This window comes from Notothenia rossii, assembly GCF_949606895.1.
Source record: "Notothenia rossii genome assembly, chromosome: 5".
Classification (NCBI taxonomy): Eukaryota; Metazoa; Chordata; class Actinopteri; order Perciformes; family Nototheniidae; genus Notothenia; species Notothenia rossii.
Genome location: NC_136903.1, coordinates 12,693,048 through 12,714,031, shown reverse-complemented (window position 1 = coordinate 12,714,031; position 20,984 = coordinate 12,693,048). Strand labels below are relative to the sequence as shown.

Here is a 20,984-nt window from a genome sequence, read left to right as displayed (position 1 = left end):
GAAATACACCTGAGACAGTTTGACAGATGAGGAAAACAAGATTACAGCATCCTTATGATCCACATAAGTTATCCCTCTATACAAACAGTGTTTCCAGCTGCTCCTAAACATTAACGTAGGAATAGTCTTACGTCCAACAGCATCACAGTATTGCGTTCACTGCGCTGACACACGTTGGTATCAGTGCTAAAATGGAGTAAATTAGCTGTCACATTGAGAAAATAAATAATAACAACTTTTAAAGACAAGAAAGTTGCACCATCATTTTGCACCTGATAAAACGAATGAGGTACCAATATTTAAGAATACGGCTGGTGATATTTTATTATCAATAATCCGATTTAGGAAAAAACAACAAAGTGACCCAGTAGCCAAAGCTTAATACAACTTTCTCTGTCTGTTCTAGAGCGCCATTATTTCACAACAATCATTAAAAACAAATTATTGAGACACAACACATGTTCCCTCTATTATTGTGTATTGAGTCACAGCTAAAAATACTCCTTAAAAAATGCACTATTTAGTCGTGTTCGAATAATTTTTGCTAAAACTTCAGTGACGAGTTTTGTTCCGGGAAATTATTTAACATTTGAAAGATATGTGACAAGTTTTAAAAGCTTCAATTAACAGTTTAAAGCCCAAATATATTGAAATAACTTCAATATTAGACCAACCCAAAAAGCAGCAAACTCTCCTATTTGAGTCTCCTAGAGATTAGCTGATAATAATGAAAATATAAAGTATCACCACACTTATCCTCTAGTCTAAACTGTGTGTGTGTGTGTGTGTGTGTGTGTGTGTGTGTGTGTGTGTGTGTGTGTGTGTGTGTGTGTGTGTGTGTGTGTGTGTGTGAGTGTGAGACATAAAATGACATAACTTCATAAAATCGCTGCAGGTAGTTTTGACCAAAAACAACCTCTAAGTCCGTCACACTCGCTGTGTTTCTATCTGACCATTAGTCCCTTATCATCCTCTTCTTCTTCTTCCTCCTCTTCTTCACTCGGCCTTCTTGGCCTTGCCGCCTGGTCCACGCAGAGCCGCCCACACACTGCTCAACACCTCTGTGTACAGCAGCGTGCCGAGGAAGACGACCGCCGTGCCCACCCAGTGCCACGTGGTGAAGGGGTTCTGGAAGTACATGATGGAGATGATGAGGCTGAGGAACTTCCTCAGGGTCACCACCAGAGTGACGGTCAGCGAGGCGCACTCTGTGGTCAGGATGAAGACACCTCTGATGCACACATACCTGAAAAACACTGGTTAAAGGCTGTAACAAGAGGGGGAGACAATACTAAATTAATTCAGCTTAGGTCTTGGACAGCCAGTGTAACTATCTTGTTTTGTCTCCAGTGAAGTATTTACAGTTTGTTGATTTCCTCACATAGTTAAAAACAAACGAAATATGTTGTACACTCAAGCTGATAAAAACAAGAATAATTTGTTATTTTAGAAAATAATAAAAAGTGGTTTCTTATCTTTTCACCTGTGAGCTAATTGTGCAATATGTTTTGATACCTGTGTGAACATGATGCGTGAGTTTCAGAGGAGACGTGATCAGTGTTGGGAACAGCAGGTTATTGGGTTTCTGCCAGTGTATTGAAAGCACACCCAGGCTATTTTTAAAGATGATCCTTAACCTAAAATGTGCTAGGGATACGTTTTCAGGATCTTTTAATAGCATATTAAAAGATATTCCTTAATTTCAGAATAACTTGCATCTTATTTTACCCATTGAATTTGTTTAACCTATATATTTATTTTTAATTTGACAGAATATGCATACTTTATTTACAATGTTGGAGAAATAATTCACTACCGAAATGTGGGTACTCGAACTATCAGACCAACAACAAACAGCGGTTGACAAATGTTTGATAGCCAACACTAACTATGACACAAACAGTGTGTCTACTAGCAACCCACCAGAACTATACAATATTTTACAAGAAAAAAGCACGGATTAGAGAGAAATCAAAATGAATGATAAAGTCAAAGTATTTTTTGAAAAATATACTGTTTCTTCCTATTTTCTTAATCAGCCTGGGGGCTCTTTTGGAGGTCGGTCACTAGTGTAATCACTTTTAAATTGGATAAATAAATAGAAGGTAGTGATATAAACGTGTTTGTCAGGATACTGTGTGATGACGTTGATCAGGAGGTAGAGCCACAATATTGGCATCGTCCCTCCGACCACAGGAACAACTGTAGGAGCTGAGAGGGAGCAAAGAGAAGTTCATTTACATCTGTGAGAAAGATGCTCTCCTGACATAATAACAATACAATACAAAAGGGCTTTATTGATATGTATTAATAACACTCACTGCTGTGACTGAAGTGGACGGCGTGGTTGTAGATGTCGGTGCAGAGGAGCAGGAAGCCCGGCAGAGGCAGGCAGTGCTACACAGAGATGGGAATAAAAAGATCGATAGCTGTTGAAGCCATAATGGACTCCCCAGAGAGAATATTTCCAAAGAGCCCAATCATGTCGGAGCAGGGATACAACTGACATTATAGAAGAGGGCTTCCTTGGAGTGTTTTCCGTACTGCTTGTACAGTGTCTCCTGGAAAATGCCCATCCTCGCAGACATCAGCAGAGCAAAGGTCAACATGGCGATACCTGAAGAAAACAAAATAATAAAATCACTTTAGGAGATCATGTTAATGAGATAGATGTTAAATCTGAATCTGTCTCTTACATTTGATTAATTGTACCTTTTCATTTTAAATCGAATTATGAGCTCGGTTGGCTTCGTCACACTCATTCCAATAAGGTCAATCGACAGAAGGTTTATTAATATGATTTTGTTACATTTTGTTTGTAGTTTTATCAGCAAAAATGAGAAAAACGCTGTTAAACTTCGCTGCTTTCTCTCTTTTATTTGCATGTAAATTAAACATGTTTAAGTTTTGGAATAAATATGTAATTTAAGATATGTCTTTGGCCTGTGGTGAGTTATGATGGACATGTACACATTTTCTTGTCATTTTTTTTTACTAAATGATTCACAATGTAATTTCAATAATCCATGGTTGCGGTCTTTTCATCTCCATTTTGAATTCTCAATTGAAAGTGCAACTCACCTATAAGCCAGTGGATCAGTGGGTAAAAGCCTTGCTCTTCTGATCCCTCAGTGGCTACATTCTGCAGAAACAAAATGACAAAATGCCTCAGAAACATTTCAGATCAATGTTGCATGCACTTTGAAAGAGAAGAAGTCTTGTACTGATAAAAAAGGCTCTCACCACTTGTTTGGCAGACATGATGGTGCAGATGAAGATACCCGCTGAAATTAAAGCTATAGACAGATATTTGCTTGCTGTGTACCTGCAGGGGGAGAAGAAGGGGAGACAGAAATGAGTGCTTTTCAACCTGAAGACTTTATCGATATCATATCTGAAGTATCATGGTTTTCAGGAAGGTGTACCTTTTTTTCAGGATGATTATTCCCAGGATCATGTTAGCGATTAGCGAACCCTGTAAGGAAACAAGACAGACATCAGACTCAGGTCATACATGGAAGTAATGTCATATTAAAGAAACTCAATAATAAAAGGTTAGAAGAAGACAAAAGGCAGCTCTTACCGATCTGAAGATCATGTGCAGCGGCATGGCGATGTTGAAGTTGAGAGCGTAGTTGTTGATCACACTGACAGTGAAGAACATGGTCACCATGATCACATAGTTGCTGGGGAAGAGAGATGTGAGATAACAGGTTTGTTTTAGTGTCCATTCTACATATTTTCCTGCAGCAGGACGTTCAGACCACCTGGTTGAGTTATTACCGGATAGGGATCGCTGGTTTCTTCGTCCCAAATTTTGTTTCAAAGATGAAACCTTCTAATGCGATGAAGAGGAACTGAGCGAAGGTGACTATGTTTCCACATCCTGGAAACTGTCTGCAGGACACAACAACAGAGAATATCCAGGTGTTATATCCAAGATGTTAAGCTTTAAAGGATGACATTGCAAAACACAGACTCAATAATTGACATATTTGCATGTGTTATGCACCCCAGAAAAAGTGGGTACCTCTATGGCAGAAGGTCATAAGGATTCAATAGAATATACAAACAACTCTGGCATTCACTTCCATATGCTTCATGTTCTTCTACTATTTCTTGTTCAATTTCTATTAATGAAAAATATAATATGTTCTTAAAAGAAAGAATATTTATACCATCTTTCAAATGAAGAGATGTTGCCACAAAATTTTGAACTTTGGGATACATTAAGTTATCTCTTATCTTATTCTTAAAAGCACCAATCACTTTAGAGCACTTAATCTATAATAAGTTAAACACAAGTACAAGATAAGCTCCTAGTGGCACTTACACGAGAAGCCTTTCTCTGACAAATTGATAATAAATGACTCTACAGTTGCTACACATTGGATACACTCACACACACACTCAAGGCAAACACAGCTGTGAAACCTTTTTCTAGTTAAGTGCACAGGAGTTTAATACACAGTCTAAGTTTGTCACTGACCTTACAAGCAGCTCCAGAGACACCACGTTACAGCAACATCCCACAAACACCAGAACAATCGCGAAAGCAGTCCCCATGTTGGTGAAAGCAGAAGCAGGAGCTCTGTGGAAAAGGTGTCACTCAATGAAGCGGATTTCTGATCGGTGCATATTTGCAAGTCAACAGCTGATTGTGTGTCTTGCAAGAGATAATTCTGCTTCAACACAAACTCTGAACACGTCTGAGATTGAAACTTCCTTATTGCATAGGCTCATGGGAGTTGTAGTTCCTTTCTGACACAACTAGGGGAAAAAGGGTACGCAATGTCCTTAATGTTCTCCGTATTTCAGGGAATATTACGAAATAAATAAAAAATACTGTGTAGGGAGCAAAAGTAAGAGTAAATATGGGTAAAATAGGTGAAACATAACGAATTGAAAGAGTATAATGTTGCTTTAACAGCGCAATGACTGCGCAACAGTGACGCACACAAACATTCTAACGCATGCGCAGATCAGTTGTCTCTTTAAAATGGAGGTCTCACTCCGCTCAAATCTCTGGATAATATCACTACACCTCTTATATTACAAAACCAGCCCTGCTGCAAAAGCCAATACACTTAAATATAAAATATAGAAACTTGCAATATACTTTTTTTTTTTACAATTTATCCGTTTTTTGGTCTCATTAGAATTTCTCTTTGTATGTCTGCCCTTCCTGTGTTTTCATCATGTTTTGCCATCTTTAACCTTTTAGAGGTTTTTTTTCTGAATTATACAATGTCCTTGGGTAAACATTGTTTTCAGTCTTAATATATATTTGTCTCTTCTGGTAAAGTGGGTTTGAGAGGACTCTCCATCTATCTCCATGTGGAAAACATTGATCCTAGATGAATATGAGTCTGGAAAAAATAAAACACTGTCTGGATGGAAAGACTGCAGTGGAGGAAACACCTGGAATCTCTTGGTGTTAAAAACTGTCTGGAGTTATCTGGAATATCACTGGACAGTGTTTATGGAAAAATTATGGACTTGAGCTTGTCTATTTTACCATACTTCACTTCTCCTGCATTACTTGCAGTTCAATCTGAAACATTCTCTTGCACTTTTTCTTTTTTACTCTTTTTGTTCTTGCGCCATTTCTATTGTTTAAAAATAAAATGTTGTTTTATGCATTTATGTTGTATTGTTGGAGGAGCCTGGGACTTAAGATGTGTATTGCCTACTTAACTACACTGTAACTACTGTGCATATTACAATAAAGCCTTTTTAATCTTGAATCGTATACTTAATTCCATGTGTCAGGTTTGGTGGTTTATTTTATGTGAGCTGCCCTTGCTTTGAGTCATTTCATTTTTCATTATTATTAGAACAGTCTTGTAACAGAAACTAGTTGTAACATATTGCTGTTCTGTGAGCCTCCTACAGTGGTGTAAAGTAACTAAGTACATTTACTCAAGTACTGTACTAAAGTACAATTTAGAGGTACTTGGACATTGAGTATTTCAATTTGTTGCTACTTTGTACTTTTACCCCACTACATTTCAGAGGTAAATCATGTACTTTTACCCCACTACATTTCAGAGGTAAATCGTTTAATTTTAACCAACTACAATTCAGAGGTAAATCGTGTACTTCCACTTTAAAATCTTAAGTTACTTTGCAAATGTTGATTAATTATTTTGAAAATGATATTCAACACTTAAACGACTTTAATTACACCTGGAGTAAATTCACAATCTACCCTTCAATATACAAAGTCATTACAATTAGCTGCAGCTTTACGAAAAAAGAAAAAACTATAAAATACAATATTATGAAAAAAAGTAAATTGGATGCTTCAAAGTTTCTTGTTCATCTACTCAATAGACGATCTTTGTTGAAATGCGTGCTGCGTGTATTCGGACGACGTGGCGTAACCCCGCTCCTCCTGTTGTATCAGTGTGTGCTAACGGCAGAAAGCCGCAGGTTTAATCGTTACGAGAATTTTTGTCGTTTGATAAATTCTCCTGCCGCCGCCAACATGATTTCCCTCACGGATTCACAGAGTAAGAGCTGTTCATGTTTCCCCGCTGTTCTCTGTCTCTGTTGTGACTGTGTAACAACCCGGTTTGTTAGCTGAATGGATGATGTTAGCATCTCAAACCCCATTGGCTGAGAGCTTCATGACGTCACCTAGCTGCACGTACATGAAGCATTTGTATTATTAAAACTGGGAGACTGTCCTTATCATTTAATGTTTTTACTTTATATTTTTAGTTTTAGTTGAATTTCAAGTGTTACATTTATATTGTTAATTGCATTGATTTGTATCCTTAAATGTGTGTCTACTTTAAGTGTTATCATTTCAGTATTACTACATTGTTAACTTATTTACTGAAGTAATAACTAATCTACTTTCTTCAAATGTCCTTCTCTTTACAATATTTCATTATACCTTCTTTATTTTTGATTTGACTAGTTTGGTTTACCTCAATAAATTTTTTTAATGTATTTTTGTCTTTTACAGAAATTGGGATGGGGCTGACGGGGTTCGGTGTGTTTTTCCTCTTCTTTGGGATGGTGCTGTTTTTTGATAAAGCTCTCCTCGCCATTGGAAATGTGAGTTGATAAATGATCCTTTAACATCACTGCATGACAGTCGATCATCTCCCTCAGATCTGACCGTGTGTCTTCTTCTGGTTCAGATCCTGTTTGTGGCCGGCCTCTCCTTCGTCATCGGCCTGGAGCGGACGTTCAGGTTCTTCTTCCAGAAACACAAAGTGAAAGCCACAAGCTTCTTCCTGGGGGGGGTGCTGGTGGTCCTGATCGGCTGGCCGATTATTGGAGTCGTTCTGGAGATCTATGGTTTCTTCCTTTTATTCAGGTCAGCTCAAACGGAAGGAAATCAGTGCCATCGTTACCCACAATCAGAATTATCTTCATCTTCCTCTCTCTTTATGTTACAGAGGGTTCTTCCCGGTGGCGGTGGGCTTCATCAGACGAGTACCCGTGCTCGGATCTTTGCTCAGTTTACCAGGGATCAGTCGAGTAAGTATCACAACATTAAATGAACGTCCCTTTAAATTATTTGTTTATTTCTATAATTTAACTGAAAAGTCTTTAATCGGCCTTTGTCTGACATTTATTATATTATGTCTTCATTCGTATCAAAAGCTGCAACTTCATACTATATTTGAAAGTTAAATCCTGGCCAAAAACGGTATTAATCGGCTGTCGTCACTAACAGAACGGCTACAAGTAGTCATGGGACAATCAAAATGTAATGTCACTCACTGGAGAAGGATGTTGTTATTTCTCACAAAAAAAGCATACATTTTGAAACTGGCGCCAGAATGTTTGGCTACAACATTGATTATTAGAATAGTTTCTGATTGATTTCCTGTTGATTGACTAATCTTTTAATCAAATTATAGTTGTAGCTGGAATATAAATCTTCCAAGTTTTTTCTCCATATACTTTAATGGATAGATAGTATTGTTTGAAACAATCCAAACTATCCCTTTAAAAGAGTGATTTTTTTTGTCTGAAGCACTTACATCTGTAAAAAATGCAGCTCATAAAAACCTCTCCTGTGTTTTTCTCTTCCAGCTGGTGGATAAAATTGGGGAGAGCAACAACATGGTATAACGGAGGACCGTGTTTGTTTCGAGGAGAGTTTCAGTATTTATCATAGCTTCTAATGTTGACTGTATATTTTGGTCATTGCCACTCCAGAACTGTGAATCCAAGCAAGCTGTATGTTTGACTGACATCTAATGTTTTGTATCTGACTGCCAAGAGATTTTTTTAATTTCAAAAGCTGGAAGCAGGTCTCCTATTTTGTACCATTCCTGTCTGATATGTATGGACTGATAACATGGGACCACTGGATGAACTCTGCGGAGAGTCAGGGGCTCTTTGAGGGTCCTCTCCTCCAGATCGTGCCTCGACAGACAGTGAGAGCTTTGTTACGAGTCCCTCGATGACGTGTTACTGGAACTTTTACACTCAAGAAACGAATGTTGAGATAAATGTTACCCAGGTGAAGAAACCTGAACTGTTGTGGAAAAGCTCTAAGAAGCTTGTGTTGGAGATGTTTTACTGTACGTTTTGTAAGTGCATACTTGGAATAAAGTGTGTCTTTTATACATTTGTGTTATATTTATTTATAACCTTGGAATCAGTTTGTATGTTTTCCCCTTAAGGGCGCCAGTGACATTCTCAATCAACAGCCTCTGTTATCCAACATTTCAGTTCCTGTCTGAAAATATCTGAGGAGTCACATGACCCTATTATGAAAATAATATTATGCTTATTGGGGTTTTCCCTTTCCTCTCGTGTGTTATAGGTTTGTGTGCATGTAAATGGTCTGCAAAGGCTAAAATCCCTGTGGTCCCTCCAGAGAGAGTTTCTTTCCCACACACTCTGCCATATTGACATCACTATGTAACACTCACAATTCTGTTAGTTAACGCTCCAAAACATTGTACGTGATAGGCTACTCGTACAATGGAGAGGGACAACTCTAAGCGGTTGACCAATCACAACAGAGCCGGCCAGCTAACCAATCAGAGCAGACTGGGGCTCTGGTTTCAGACAGAGGGTGGAAAGAGGTGCTGCAGCACAGGCAGTTTGAGAAAAATAAACACCTTTTTGAACATTAAAGCATGGAGACATGTCACAGTAGAGACACTACATACACATATCAATGTAACCTTGTATCACTATACATATATGAACCTGCAGATGAGGACCTTAGGGTCACAAAGTGTATGTGATGTTGACGAATGCTGGCGGAAGATGTTATATCTTCCCATATGATTTGCAACAAGAGGGCAAATAATTATTACAAATGAACAAAGCTCAAATTAGCAAAACTAAAAAGATTGTAACTTCTTGGTGTCAGTCAATAAAAGTAGGGCCCTGTTAATTCACTGGAGACGCACTTGTACAATATGTCCTGCAGCTTTTTATGACAAGCATCAACAACACTTTATTTCTTGGACTTGAACTGCAGTCTCACTTCTCCTCCGCCCCCGGCCTCCTGCAGGTGTCCACACACACACACACACACACACACACACACACACACACACACACACACACACACACACACACACACACACACACACACACACACACACACACACACACACACACACACACACACACACACACACACACACACACACACACACACACACACACTCTAACGACACGCTGTCATCACTTCAGCACTCCTTCATAAAGATCTGATCAGTGACGTCATCATGTCGTGACCCCGGGAAGACCCTGCGCTGCTCGAGGGAGTCTTAAAAAGTTTCCATCTCCGGTGTTTGTGATTAACGATCAGCGACAGTTTCATCACCTGTCACTCGTCAATGGAAAAGTCATGTGAGACGTAATGAGACCAATTAGCCTGATTGGTCACGCTGCATATTAATGGGGCGATTGGTTTTTATAACGTAACAGAAGTGATAGAGGAAGCACAAATCACACACCCTGCAGGAGAGCACAACACAATCCATTTCCCAGTCTTTAAAGGTAAGCCTATTCTTATTTTATCATCATTATTGTATTATAAGTATGATCATTGTTAATGTAATGTCATTTTAGTTATTGTTTTTTAAGTGTTTTTACATAATCAATTCCAGCTGTTCATGTCTTATAATAAATAATAGAGTTTTATTATTTTATAATTTAACAGATTTATTTTAAATTTAAAATAACTTTGATGTTCTTTTTATAAAGATTTGTATTGTAATCTTAAAGTTAAAAAATATAATTGTACTTTTTTGTGAGAAAATGTAAGAACATTAGTCAGTTTACACACTTTAATTTATGCCCCTTTATTTTTATAAGCATACAATAAAATGTTTATACCACTATGTACTCTGGATTTTAAAAGACAATAGTTAATTAATGTAACCATTATAATTAATTTTTTGTTTAAACATATAATGACTGACAATATTGTAAAATACTCTTAAAGATATCTTCATCTTGAATATTAAATATATCTTTAAAGGATTAACACATTTTGTACACTAATAAACACCCTCCTGTTTTCTGCTTATAACTTCATTATATTGTAATAACGGTGATGTGGTTGTTCCCCTCTGTTCAAGTGATTATATTATTTGTAATTCTGTCATTACAGAGTTCCGCCATGTCTCTAATTGTCACGCTGCTGGTGGTGACTTTGGCTGCTCAGTGTTGGACTTCCCCACACGTGGGTCAAAGTCATTTCCTTCTGTTTCATATTTAAGCCAAAATTGAAAAAAAGTATTTTAATAAGGAATATAATTATGACGAAACTTTTTCTACATCAAAATGCAGCAGAGAAACTGGACTCCTCAGGCCATCTTATACCTAACGGGAGCACGTAAGAATGAATAACTACAATTATCTGAGACTCAAATTAGGAGGAAACATTGTTTGATGTTGATGTTTTACAGAAGGACATCGCTCAGTTCTGCAGCGCCCCGGCAGAGAGGAAGGAGACACCTTGCACTCAGGTGAGCGTGCAGCTAATAATATATATATTAATAACCTGGCTACACAAAATGTGCTCCTATTAATGGGTAATACTGTAACTACTATACTTTGATAACAATTAATAGAGCCATTATTAAATGGACTTCCATTGTTTTATTCATAATACTTTGTCAGAAAGTGGTGCCTAAAAACATACATGTATCAGTTTGGTACTCTGACTTAACGGTAATATTCTTATATAAGGGAGTACAAAGCTGATTCTATGTATTGTGTCTCTCTTTATGTTTGCAAAATCTTCCTTTCTTGGGCATATTTTTCTTCTCTTGGTCTAAATATCTGGTTCTGTTGTCCCTGCAGTGACTCACAGAGATGGACCGGGTTTGAATTTGTCCTCCTTGTTTCTGGAGCTTCTGCTGCGAGCTGTGGAAGAAGGTAAAACCCTGACAGATATCACCGCTGCATCTCTTAATCTGAGAAATGTAAAGTTATATTTGTGTGTTTCTTTGTCTTCCTCAGCTGAAGGCAATCCAGATAATTACCCAAATGAACAACAGCTGAATCTAAATTATTTGTGAAAACAATTTTCCATTGTATTGTGTTGTTGCTGCACTTTGTTGTTTGTATTATGTGTGTTTCTACTGTTTGAGTTCACTTGTAGTTCAACGTGTGAAATAAATACAATTCCCTTGCCTTGTCTGTGTGTGTTTCACATGGAGGGGATCACACACTTTCCCATGATTATAAACACATTTGTGTCAGCTTGGGGCAACAACTAATGAATTCACACTCCGCAAGAGACTAACACCACGAGAAACACCATTCATCATCCCACCTTCTGAGAGAGGGGGCACAATTAGGTTTATTGTAAATGAAGTCAAACAAAGGTCACAAACTGAGAAGGGTTCTATTCTGTCTTTTAGACTGATATCTTTTTGAGTAAACTTAATTTGCATATGGCTCCTAGATGTTTACCACATGATCACTGACCTGACTGCAGGACACACAGGAATGAACCCGGCTAAAGACAAAAAGTACAATAAAGGATAATTTTTTTTAAACGGCTTCATTTTATTTGTAAACAATTAACATAACCAGACAGGTCAGAGCTGATACATGTGGGAGGAAATATCAGATCAACCTTATTTTGCATCGTGTGCATAACAATCTGTCCCATCATTAAACACATAACCCATCCAGTCTCCTCTATATTTGATCAATGTCACCTTTCCCCTGCTGACATTATGCACATGTCTATCCTTAAAGTTATTCAAAGACGTACAGAGATATTATATATGTACTCTATAACTGCAGAGATAGTTGCACCATAACCTTTCATAGGTCTTCCATTACTCTGTTTGACAGCTGTTGTTACCTTGCTAGAAAGATGACTGATATTATTGTCCAAATGTTCTTGTTCTCGTTTATACAAATAAAGACTTTCTGTCCTTGATAATACATCCAAATTATTATTAATGGGCAGTGAATTAGTGAAATCCTTTCAGGAGCTTTGTGTTATATGTGCACAGCGTTATAGGATTATAAATGTGACCCTTTTACATAAGCCTTTCTGACTCCATGCAGTTTGCTTTTAAAGGGACCACAAACTGGCTCTTTCACACACCAAAGCACCACGAGTGACACACAGCAGTACAGCCGAGGACATATGAGTCAGAGCAGCACTTCCTCCATCACACACCGACAGCTACAGCTAAATCTGAGGGGATTAAACTCCCTGTGAGTCTACAGAGGGCGGGGTTTTGAAGGTGGAGCTGTGCTAGTGAGTGATAACACAGCAGGAGGGCTCAGCTACATCGCCCCCTGCTGTGCGGCTAGACGTCCTGCAGGTCCTTCTGGATGTCCCACAGGGTGCTTGCACTCTCCTGCAGCTGGGACACCTCGTCCTCCGTCAGGGTCATGTTGACAACGCTGGCCACGCCCCCGCCGTTCAGCACGCAGGGCAGACTCAGATACACCGCGTCGCTGATGCCATACATGCCCTGCAGACAAGAAAACACAACGTCACTGTCTGTCTGCCCAAAGTCACAGAGAGAGGATATAACAATTTAAAATCCTGTTTAAATAATATTCATCTATCCAGCTGTGAAACCACTTATAGGAGACAGAAAATAGATTTTCTAGATATATCCCCAGGGAGATGAACCCATATTCAGTAAAGCTTTGTTATATATTACAGAGGACACACATTGACCGTCTGCTGTATTGTGTATTCATTTACACATTAGAAAGATTTTGACATAATAAGTCAAACAAAACAGTGAACATTTCTCCCTCATCGTGCTCTCTTGGCATAAAGTAAGCTACAAAGGAAGCTACAAGCAGAGGATGAATGCAAATCGAAACTACAATGATTATTATTGAATTGGTTTCTTCAAACCTGAATTAACTATATATTTATTGATGTCTGCCATATATCCATTTCAATGGAGCTGACTGTGGGTACTGTGAACTTGATTTCAGACAATTGAGCTTGCAATTGTAAAAAACTATTTAATTTACTTTTTAAAAAGGAGGTAATCACACATTTTATTTTAATCAGCTTCAGTCAGTTTCAGATTCTGCTTTAGAAGTCGAACCTTAGACTTCAACACACCGATATGATCACGAAGAACTTCAAATATGTGCAAAAGAAAAACAATCTTTGTTGACATTTCTCTCAATAAATCAACAATCAATAACAAAGTATATAGTTAAGTTATATAGTAAGTATATTACATTTATGCTCTAAAAGAGGTACTATTTAAATACTATAACGCAACTCATTCAGACGCTGCTACACGGCAATATAGTGTTTGTAGTCAAGGGTACCGTTAGTATTTGAGACTTAAAGAAACAGGCCCTGCATGGGAAGTTGAATGTGTGTGAGCGCAGTTACCTGCACCATGGTGGAGACCGGGTGGATCCGGTTCATGTTCCTGATGAGGCTCTCCGTCAGGTCGGCCACACTCAGACCGATTGCCCAGTTGGTGTAACCCTTCAGTCGGATCACCTCGTAGGCGCTGAGGGGCACAGGACACAGGACACAGGAAGGTGGGGCTGAGTTTTCAGACTGCTTAAAGATTGGATTTATGACAGATAATCGTTTTCTTTTTAATGGTGATGAAGCAGACCAGAAGTGCTAAAGATAAGCTGATGAAACACAAGAACACTTAGAAGCAGATTTCCCTCTGGACGGCTGCTTTAGTCCTCTAACCTGATGAAAAAGAGATCAAGAGAGAGATAGTGCTGAGTGCATAATTAACTCTTTAATATCTTTTACTTTAAGGTGTTTTTACTGTCCTATTTTTTAACTACTACTACTTATATAATAAAAAAAAAAAACACAACATAAGTTAATATACACAAGTGAACTGACCTGTCCACCACCATCTTGTGTGTTTCCGTCCAATTCTCCTCGTCATTCTCTGTGCCGATATCCGGGTTTAACGTCTGCAGGTTTACTCCGGCCACGTTGGTTCCACTCCACACAGGAACTGAAACACACAAAACCGTCAACCTCCATCCACACGCTTCACACAGCCACAGTCTGTTATTATCGTAAAATGAAAAAGAATCCTTAGAGAAAAACTTAAACTCAACCGAAAGGATATTGTCTAGTTAGAAAAGGAATAAAATCAAAATCAGCATGATTGTAAATTAAATTGTTTCTGACTTATAATAATTCTCTACTATGAAAAAAGGAGACTCTTGGTCAAAAACTGAATGGATGAGATATTCCAGGCGATGACATTATGAGGCAATAACTTTTTATCCCCAGTGTTTTTCACTTAAAGTCTAGTTGTGTGAAATCAGAAATGTCCAACAGGAGGTACAATTTATTGGAGATTATTTAACCATGCTATTCAGAGAGTAGTACTCAAATTGAATCCCAATTAAAAATACTACTGCTGTTCATACACAGCTCTCTCACCATGTATTTTGTATGTACAGTACGAGTAGCTACATACTTCCGAGACATACCTGGCCCCACTGAAAAATAGCTCAAAACATAAAACAATATACATGTCCGAAAACTAAGAAGATACTGGCTAACAGTCTGTAAGCTCTGTAAATTCAACACAAATGGACATTTCTAAACCATAATAACTTTCAATGTTTCTCAATGACATCAAAGTATTCTGACCAATCACGAATCCCCTGCCTCCTCACCACTGGTGTCTCCGTGCTCTCCCAGGATCCAGCCGTTGAAGCTGCTGGGATGGATCCCCAGTTTTTCCGCCATCAGGAAGCGGAAGCGAGCCGAGTCCAAGTTTGTGCCGCTGCCGATGACTCGGTGCTTAGGAAGGCCGCTCAGCTTCCAGGTCACATAGGTCAGCACATCAACTGTTGAAGAGAGTCAGCGTTATCAGAGTCTGAACACTGTGTCTCCGCTGTGAGAGAGAGGAAACACAGGAGGTCAAAATGTGTGTTTGGCAGCACCTGGGTTGGAAACCACGATGATGATGCAGTTGGGGCTGTATTTGACGATCAGAGGGACGATGTGTTTGAAGATGTTGACGTTTCTCTGGACGAGGTTCAGCCGGCTCTCCCCCTCCTGCTGACGGACCCCAGCCGTCACCACCACGATGCGGGAGTTTGCCGTCACAGAGTAATCTGGGAGAGAGGAGGAATACATACGTCTTATTGGTTAAGTGTCTTCATGTATAGATTAATAGGCAAAAATATAGGTTTTTGTTCATTCACTTGTCAATTTTGAGTTTTAAAAAAAATTGTATTGAGTCAGGCACGATGTGTTTACATTCAGACAGTCAATATTTTTATTTTTTGTTTTCCCCCCTTTCCCCCCCTCCCGTTCCTAACTAGTAAATTAAATAAATAACTAAATAAATAGATACATGTATAGGTAAAAGTAAAGTAATGTAGAAGATAATATTAAAAGAAAATGAATAGATAAGGGAATAAAGAATAGTAACAGTAATACATGTACCCATATACTCACATATGTATACCCACATATACACATACACACACATGTACACACATACACGTACCTACATACATACATGTATACAAAGACAGAACAAATAAAAATAAATAAATAAATAAATAAATAAATAAATAAATAAATAAATAAATAAATAAAATAAAAATAAATATATATAAAAAAACATACATTCGTAGTTCCCCTCCTTTCTTCTTAATTTAGTGTCGTAAGATCAGCTATGTAGGCTATCATAGAGCCCCAGACAGATTCAAATAGTTTTGAAGAGCCCCTCAGGTTATATTTAATCTTCTCCAAGTTCAGGTACAACATTAGATCGTTAAGCCATAGAGATGCTTTAGGTGGTATAGAGAGGATTTCCATTCTAGGAGTATTCTTCTACGTGCTAAGATAGATGCAAAGCCTATACTGTCTTTAGTTTTCCTCTTCAACATGTTGTGGCCAGGTAGTGCTCCAAAAATGGCAGTTTCTGCACATGGTGTCAACACCACGTCCAAGGCCTCAGTAAGGTGAGAGTTTTTCTACTAAATTCACCAAACGTTAGCAATAAATAATGCCTCAGTTGCATCTTTAGACAAATGTTTTCTGAAAACGTAATAAAAACAATTGTCTTATTGTAAATAATGAATAAAGAAAAAGCCATAAATCCCCACTTCACTAACATTTCCAGTTGTGTCTATATTCTGAAGGAAGGTAGGAGGGGTTTGTTCATATATAATTCATAGGGTATGTGACGTATAAACTCGCCTGTGTCCGCTACTATTTTGGGGGTTTTGAGGAACAGGCTGCCGTGCTGCAGGTCCATCATCTCTCCTTTCAGCTTGTCCTCCATCACATCCACCAGCGCCAGTTCATCCGTCAGCTCCTGCACACACCAACACACCAACACACCAACACACCAGGAAACTCAGAACAACAGCTCACAGTAAACTCATTACTCATCAATGAAAAACTTCTGCTGTTGTCCTATAAGGCCGCAGCATATGATTCTTTGATACCTTCACACAGAGGACACTCTTACCCTGAGCAGGATGCTGACAGCACAGGCCATGCCCACCTGGCCCACTCCCACCACCGTCACTTTATTCCTGGGGAGCTCAGGAGGCCCGCTGAACAGAGGGGTGAGGAGCTTCTGCAGAATTGAGGCCATGTTCAGATCTGCGGAGGGTCAAATAATAGAAGGGGAGAGCAGAATGGATCTGGTCAGAAAACGTGTGGACTGCAGAGGAGCGAACAAACAGCATGCACGGACACAAGTACGGAGAACAGTCCTGCATCCAGAAAGCAGGCTGCGTGCTCTAATTTCATAAATACTGCATTTGGAATCAGGATGACTCGAGTGTAGAGGCATGACATTGAACTTAGTCGCTGTCATCTCACTCCATTACAAATAAAAAAATAAAATAAAACACATTTCCTTTTACACCTTTCTGCAGAGTTCACCTTGAAATGACAAGCAGCCTGAGTAACAAAAACAGCAGCAATACTTGCATTGTTTGGCGATGCTCCGAGCTGAGATGTATAAATACCAGCAAGTGATCAGCATGGCAGAGTGACAGGACACCTAAAGGTGTGTTACTGTCTGAATCCACAACACCCCCCACACTCCCTGTGTGCAGCCCGGTCAGCTGCAGCGTAGAAGAGGAGACATGTGACTCAGGGCTGACTCTCCTCCCTCCCTCCTCCTCCCCAAATGGAAGACTAGGCACTATAATCTCATGTTGAACTTCACTGGCTGACTGCAGACGGTTAAAGGAGTTACTGTAATCCGTTAACGCTGCCTCCATCTGCTGCACCTGAACTACAGATGAGCAACTTGTCTCTAATAGGATGTCTATACAGAACAATAACAAATGACTTTCTTCAAATACAGTGTATGAAGTACTTAACAAATGATGTTACTTAAGTACTTAAGTGCATGTTCTCTTATACAGCTATGATATTGCGACTGTTTAATAAGAACAGGTTGAAATCTGTTAGGACATCTGTTAATCCCTTCAGATTTAGCTGTAGCTGTCAGTGTGTGATGGAGGGGGGGTGCTGCTCTGACTCATCTGTCCTGGGCTCTGCTGCTGTGTGTCACTCGTGGCGCTTTGGTGTGTGTGATGAGGCAATGTGCCATCTCTCATTCTAACAATTTGACATCTCTGAGAAAGAATACGAGTCCCATAAAAGGTGCCGTGTCCATTCATTAGCCTAGAGTGAAACTGGATTAGCAGGAGAAAGCTCTGTGGACCGAACACATGTAAACATGAGGAGGTAATAAAGTGGCTTAAGCCTGCAAGTTCACCAAAGGGGCAGAATGTGTCATAACCTTTAATTAGGCAAAGTAAAAACACTGTTGGTACCTGAATGATCGAGGAGCCAAAGTATCATCAGAGAATTTGCAAACACAAGACAGCTGCCGATCGTTTAAATGTGACTCAGAACGTTAAGTGCCCTAAGTAAACTTGAACTCAGACAGCGCTGGGCAGACGGCAGACAGCACTTTAAGAACTGTAATCCAAAAACAGCTGATTTTAGAACCACTGTAGTAAAGGGACAATACATACAGGTATATAACTTTGACAGCAATATTTCATGAAAACAGCCCTTCTTATTATATAGGTAATTATTGGATGACTAAAAAGGGTTCCAGATAAACTACATTTAAAGACAATTACTCACAAGAAAGATGCATTTCCCAAACAACTGCGAACGAGATATCATTATCTTTTTGTGAATAAACAACCAAAAACATTGTATGTTTTGTACACTTTCCCCCAATTCTCTGCATGGTTCAGATGGTGGAGATAAACTATCAAACTGGAAACGTACACACCTAGTGACAAAAGTAAGTAGATCCAATCATACAAAGTGGATAGATTTCATTGCAATTCAACAAAGATGAAAGAAAGCACCAAATCTGCATGGAAAACAGGAAGAGGTGCTAAAAATGTACCTGTTATCACTTTATAAAGAAAAGATTACACATCGTAACTTTCCCCCCAGTCAGACACAACATACCTAAATCCATCTAAATCCACTTCAAATATGTCCTGCTGATTATTTTTAAGAAACCCACGGCTGTTTACCTGTTTTGTCTTGAGGGTCCACTTCCTTGGGGCTCAAGTCCTTGTCCTTTCTTCAATTCGACTCACCCTTGGCGCTCTGTGCTTGTTTTGTGATCAGGCTGCAGCCAACTGGATTTAATTGACTAAGCCTCTCCATCCTCTACAAAGTCTCAGTTTGGAGATCCAAGGGTCACCTTATGTACAGCGCTCACCAAAAACAACACATACTTCCCCTTGAATAGAATGAAAAAATAATGTTTTAAAAGATTGATCATCATTTGGATTTCTATGCATTTTCAAACTTTATTTTTTTCATACTGATTGGGCCTCATTCAGCAGTTCTATCTTAAGTCCGTTCTTACATTTGTTCTTAAGAGAATCTACTTTCATGCTGTGTTATTAACAGCAGAAATGTTTGTATCAGTGTTATTAAAAAGATGAATCCCATTGTTCTTTTAAAATGAAAGCATGTGCCAATTGTTACTCATTCGCTGGCTCCCCGCCAATCTGTATAAAAAGGACTGCGGGGAAGTGGGCGCACGCAGAAACACAAAATATAGAAATTTGGGATCTAAGTCAATAATACTGAAACAAAGTCTACAGTGGAGCCTCAAACATCAAATGTAAAAAGGGATGCTATTACTTTTCTAGTTTTCAAGTTTTTGTGTATGATTCCATTCCTCTAAATCAGGGGTGTCAAACTCAAGGCCCGGGGGCCAAATCCGGCTTCATTTGATGTGGCCCCACAAGAGCTTGCAAAGAATATAATATGTTTATTATAAGGTTACATGCTACTTTACAGAAGCGTTGCCCATAAACTACATGTCCCACAATGCATCTCAAATTGGACTTTTTCTCAGAATTTGACTTTTTTTGTCAAAATATGCCTTTTTAAAAAAATTAGAATTAGCCTTTTTCTCCAAAATTACTTTTTATTCACTTCTCTTTTTCAAAATGTCACTTTTTCTTTTCTTTTTCAGAATGTGGCTTTTCTTTGAAAATCATATTGTGACATTCTCACTGAAGAGACTTGCAATTATTTTCCCTAGACTTCTTCTTTCAGACGTAGTGGAAATATTGTAATATAATAAATTATTTTATATATATTAAATATTTATATATGTATTTTTATATAGTCTTAAAGTCACAACCGGCCCTTTGAGTGCAACCATAATGCTGATGTGGCCCGAGATGAAATTGAGTTTGACACCCCTGCTCTAAATTATGCATTGTAAAACAATACATTATTAAAAACAAAAATATTTTGGGAATATTTATCCCATTTCATACAACTTTGGAATTTAAGAAATAGGCCATCACTTATTATTTTTCACCAACATGTCAGGACTCAAAGGTTCTCTTGAGTGTGCATTTATTGTGTTCTTACCTAAAAACAAACTCCTCCAGAACTGATGGATTTTAGGGAGGGATGAAAGGTTTCAGTCATTTACTCTTTACCCTTAAATCTGAGCGCCTCGAGGACCCTGGCTGCCGGGCTGCAGTTCTGAGTGAAGCACAGACACCACTGAGCCAGCAGGGGGAGAATCTAAGTTAGAGCACAACCACTGCAGAGAGAACTGTAGAACAAACACCTGACCAACTCTGCAGCAACACTGAGATATTGGTCAAACCTTGCATTGAATACATAATGGCTATTAGTGTTTGATGACAATCCGGTCATGTTGTTAACCTCAGAATATGAAAAGTACCTTAGGACTCATTTAAAATCATTCAGGCAATTGAAGTTGGTGATTGAATGTGTTGCACTCAGAAACTGCCAACACATACAAATAACATATTTATTTGGGTCTCAACTCGGTAACCAATGACCTAAGTATGTCTTTTAAAGGCTATTCTAAATGACTAGTTAACAGTTTTAAAAATGCACTAGCTCAAAACATTCATGCTATATATATGACCCAGGTCGTTTAAGGTCACTTGAAGCATCGAGGACTTTACTAAGGAGGAGTGGGTGAAGTCCGCCCCACGGCTACGTTCATATCAGTATTCGATAGAAAGAAAAT

General features: G+C 38.7%; 4 protein-coding genes across 4 annotated transcripts; 2 read left to right on the top strand and 2 right to left on the bottom strand.

The window, feature by feature from the left end:
- Nucleotides 1-298: 298 nt before the first annotated feature.
- Nucleotides 299-4,743, bottom strand: slc35b4 (solute carrier family 35 member B4). The gene is made up of 10 exons (XM_079682769.1): nt 4,490-4,743; nt 3,784-3,897; nt 3,584-3,686; nt 3,426-3,475; nt 3,244-3,325; nt 3,082-3,142; nt 2,508-2,617; nt 2,322-2,397; nt 2,136-2,211; nt 299-1,246 (listed from the first exon to the last, which is right to left on the bottom strand). Exons 1-10 carry the CDS (start codon nt 4,564-4,566, stop codon nt 997-999), a joined length of 999 nt encoding a protein of 332 aa, XP_079538895.1. The 5' UTR covers nt 4,567-4,743; the 3' UTR covers nt 299-996.
- A 1,607-nt stretch (nt 4,744-6,350) lies between these two features.
- golt1bb (golgi transport 1Bb) lies at nt 6,351-8,597 on the top strand. Its single transcript, XM_079685367.1, has 5 exons — nt 6,351-6,515; nt 6,977-7,068; nt 7,155-7,333; nt 7,416-7,497; nt 8,059-8,597. The coding sequence occupies exons 1-5, from the start codon at nt 6,491-6,493 to the stop codon at nt 8,095-8,097; spliced, it is 417 nt and encodes a 138-aa protein (XP_079541493.1). The 5' UTR covers nt 6,351-6,490; the 3' UTR covers nt 8,098-8,597.
- Nucleotides 8,598-9,940: 1,343 nt separating this feature from the next.
- Nucleotides 9,941-11,534, top strand: LOC307041579 (spexin prohormone 1-like). The gene is made up of 6 exons (XM_079685047.1): nt 9,941-9,993; nt 10,610-10,681; nt 10,789-10,834; nt 10,908-10,967; nt 11,305-11,379; nt 11,464-11,534. The coding sequence occupies exons 2-6, from the start codon at nt 10,619-10,621 to the stop codon at nt 11,520-11,522; spliced, it is 303 nt and encodes a 100-aa protein (XP_079541173.1). The 5' UTR covers nt 9,941-9,993; nt 10,610-10,618; the 3' UTR covers nt 11,523-11,534.
- A 264-nt stretch (nt 11,535-11,798) lies between these two features.
- On the bottom strand, nt 11,799-17,084 carry ldhbb (lactate dehydrogenase Bb). The gene is made up of 7 exons (XM_079684456.1): nt 16,929-17,084; nt 16,655-16,772; nt 15,385-15,558; nt 15,115-15,288; nt 14,321-14,438; nt 13,841-13,964; nt 11,799-12,944 (listed from the first exon to the last, which is right to left on the bottom strand). Exons 1-7 carry the CDS (start codon nt 17,055-17,057, stop codon nt 12,777-12,779), a joined length of 1,005 nt encoding a protein of 334 aa, XP_079540582.1. The 5' UTR covers nt 17,058-17,084; the 3' UTR covers nt 11,799-12,776.
- Nucleotides 17,085-20,984: the final 3,900 nt, after the last annotated feature.

Excerpts from the sequence above, each read along its gene's own strand:
- slc35b4 (XM_079682769.1), bottom strand. The coding sequence starts at position 4,566 with ATGGGGACTGCTTTCGCGATTGTTCTGGTGTTTGTGGGATGTTGCTGT. Across the intron at positions 3,898-4,489 it reads TCTCTGGAGCTGCTTGTAAG|ACAGTTTCCAGGATGTGGAA; the intron begins GTCAGTGACAAA and ends TGTGTCCTGCAG. Across the intron at positions 3,476-3,583 it reads TGCACATGATCTTCAGATCG|GGTTCGCTAATCGCTAACAT; the intron begins GTAAGAGCTGCC and ends GTTTCCTTACAG.
- golt1bb (XM_079685367.1), top strand. The coding sequence starts at position 6,491 with ATGATTTCCCTCACGGATTCACAGA. Across the intron at positions 6,516-6,976 it reads TTCCCTCACGGATTCACAGA|AAATTGGGATGGGGCTGACG; the intron begins GTAAGAGCTGTT and ends TGTCTTTTACAG. Across the intron at positions 7,498-8,058 it reads GTTTACCAGGGATCAGTCGA|CTGGTGGATAAAATTGGGGA; the intron begins GTAAGTATCACA and ends TTTCTCTTCCAG.
- LOC307041579 (XM_079685047.1), top strand. The coding sequence starts at position 10,619 with ATGTCTCTAATTGTCACGCTGCTGGTGGTGACTTTGGCTGCTCAGTGT. Across the intron at positions 10,682-10,788 it reads AGTGTTGGACTTCCCCACAC|CAGAGAAACTGGACTCCTCA; the intron begins GTGGGTCAAAGT and ends ATCAAAATGCAG. Across the intron at positions 10,835-10,907 it reads CTTATACCTAACGGGAGCAC|AAGGACATCGCTCAGTTCTG; the intron begins GTAAGAATGAAT and ends GATGTTTTACAG.
- ldhbb (XM_079684456.1), bottom strand. The coding sequence starts at position 17,057 with ATGGCCTCAATTCTGCAGAAGCTCCTCACCCCTCTGTTCAGCGGGCCT. Across the intron at positions 15,289-15,384 it reads CATCGTGGTTTCCAACCCAG|TTGATGTGCTGACCTATGTG; the intron begins GTGCTGCCAAAC and ends TCTCTTCAACAG. Across the intron at positions 12,945-13,840 it reads CGGTCTCCACCATGGTGCAG|GGCATGTATGGCATCAGCGA; the intron begins GTAACTGCGCTC and ends TCTTGTCTGCAG.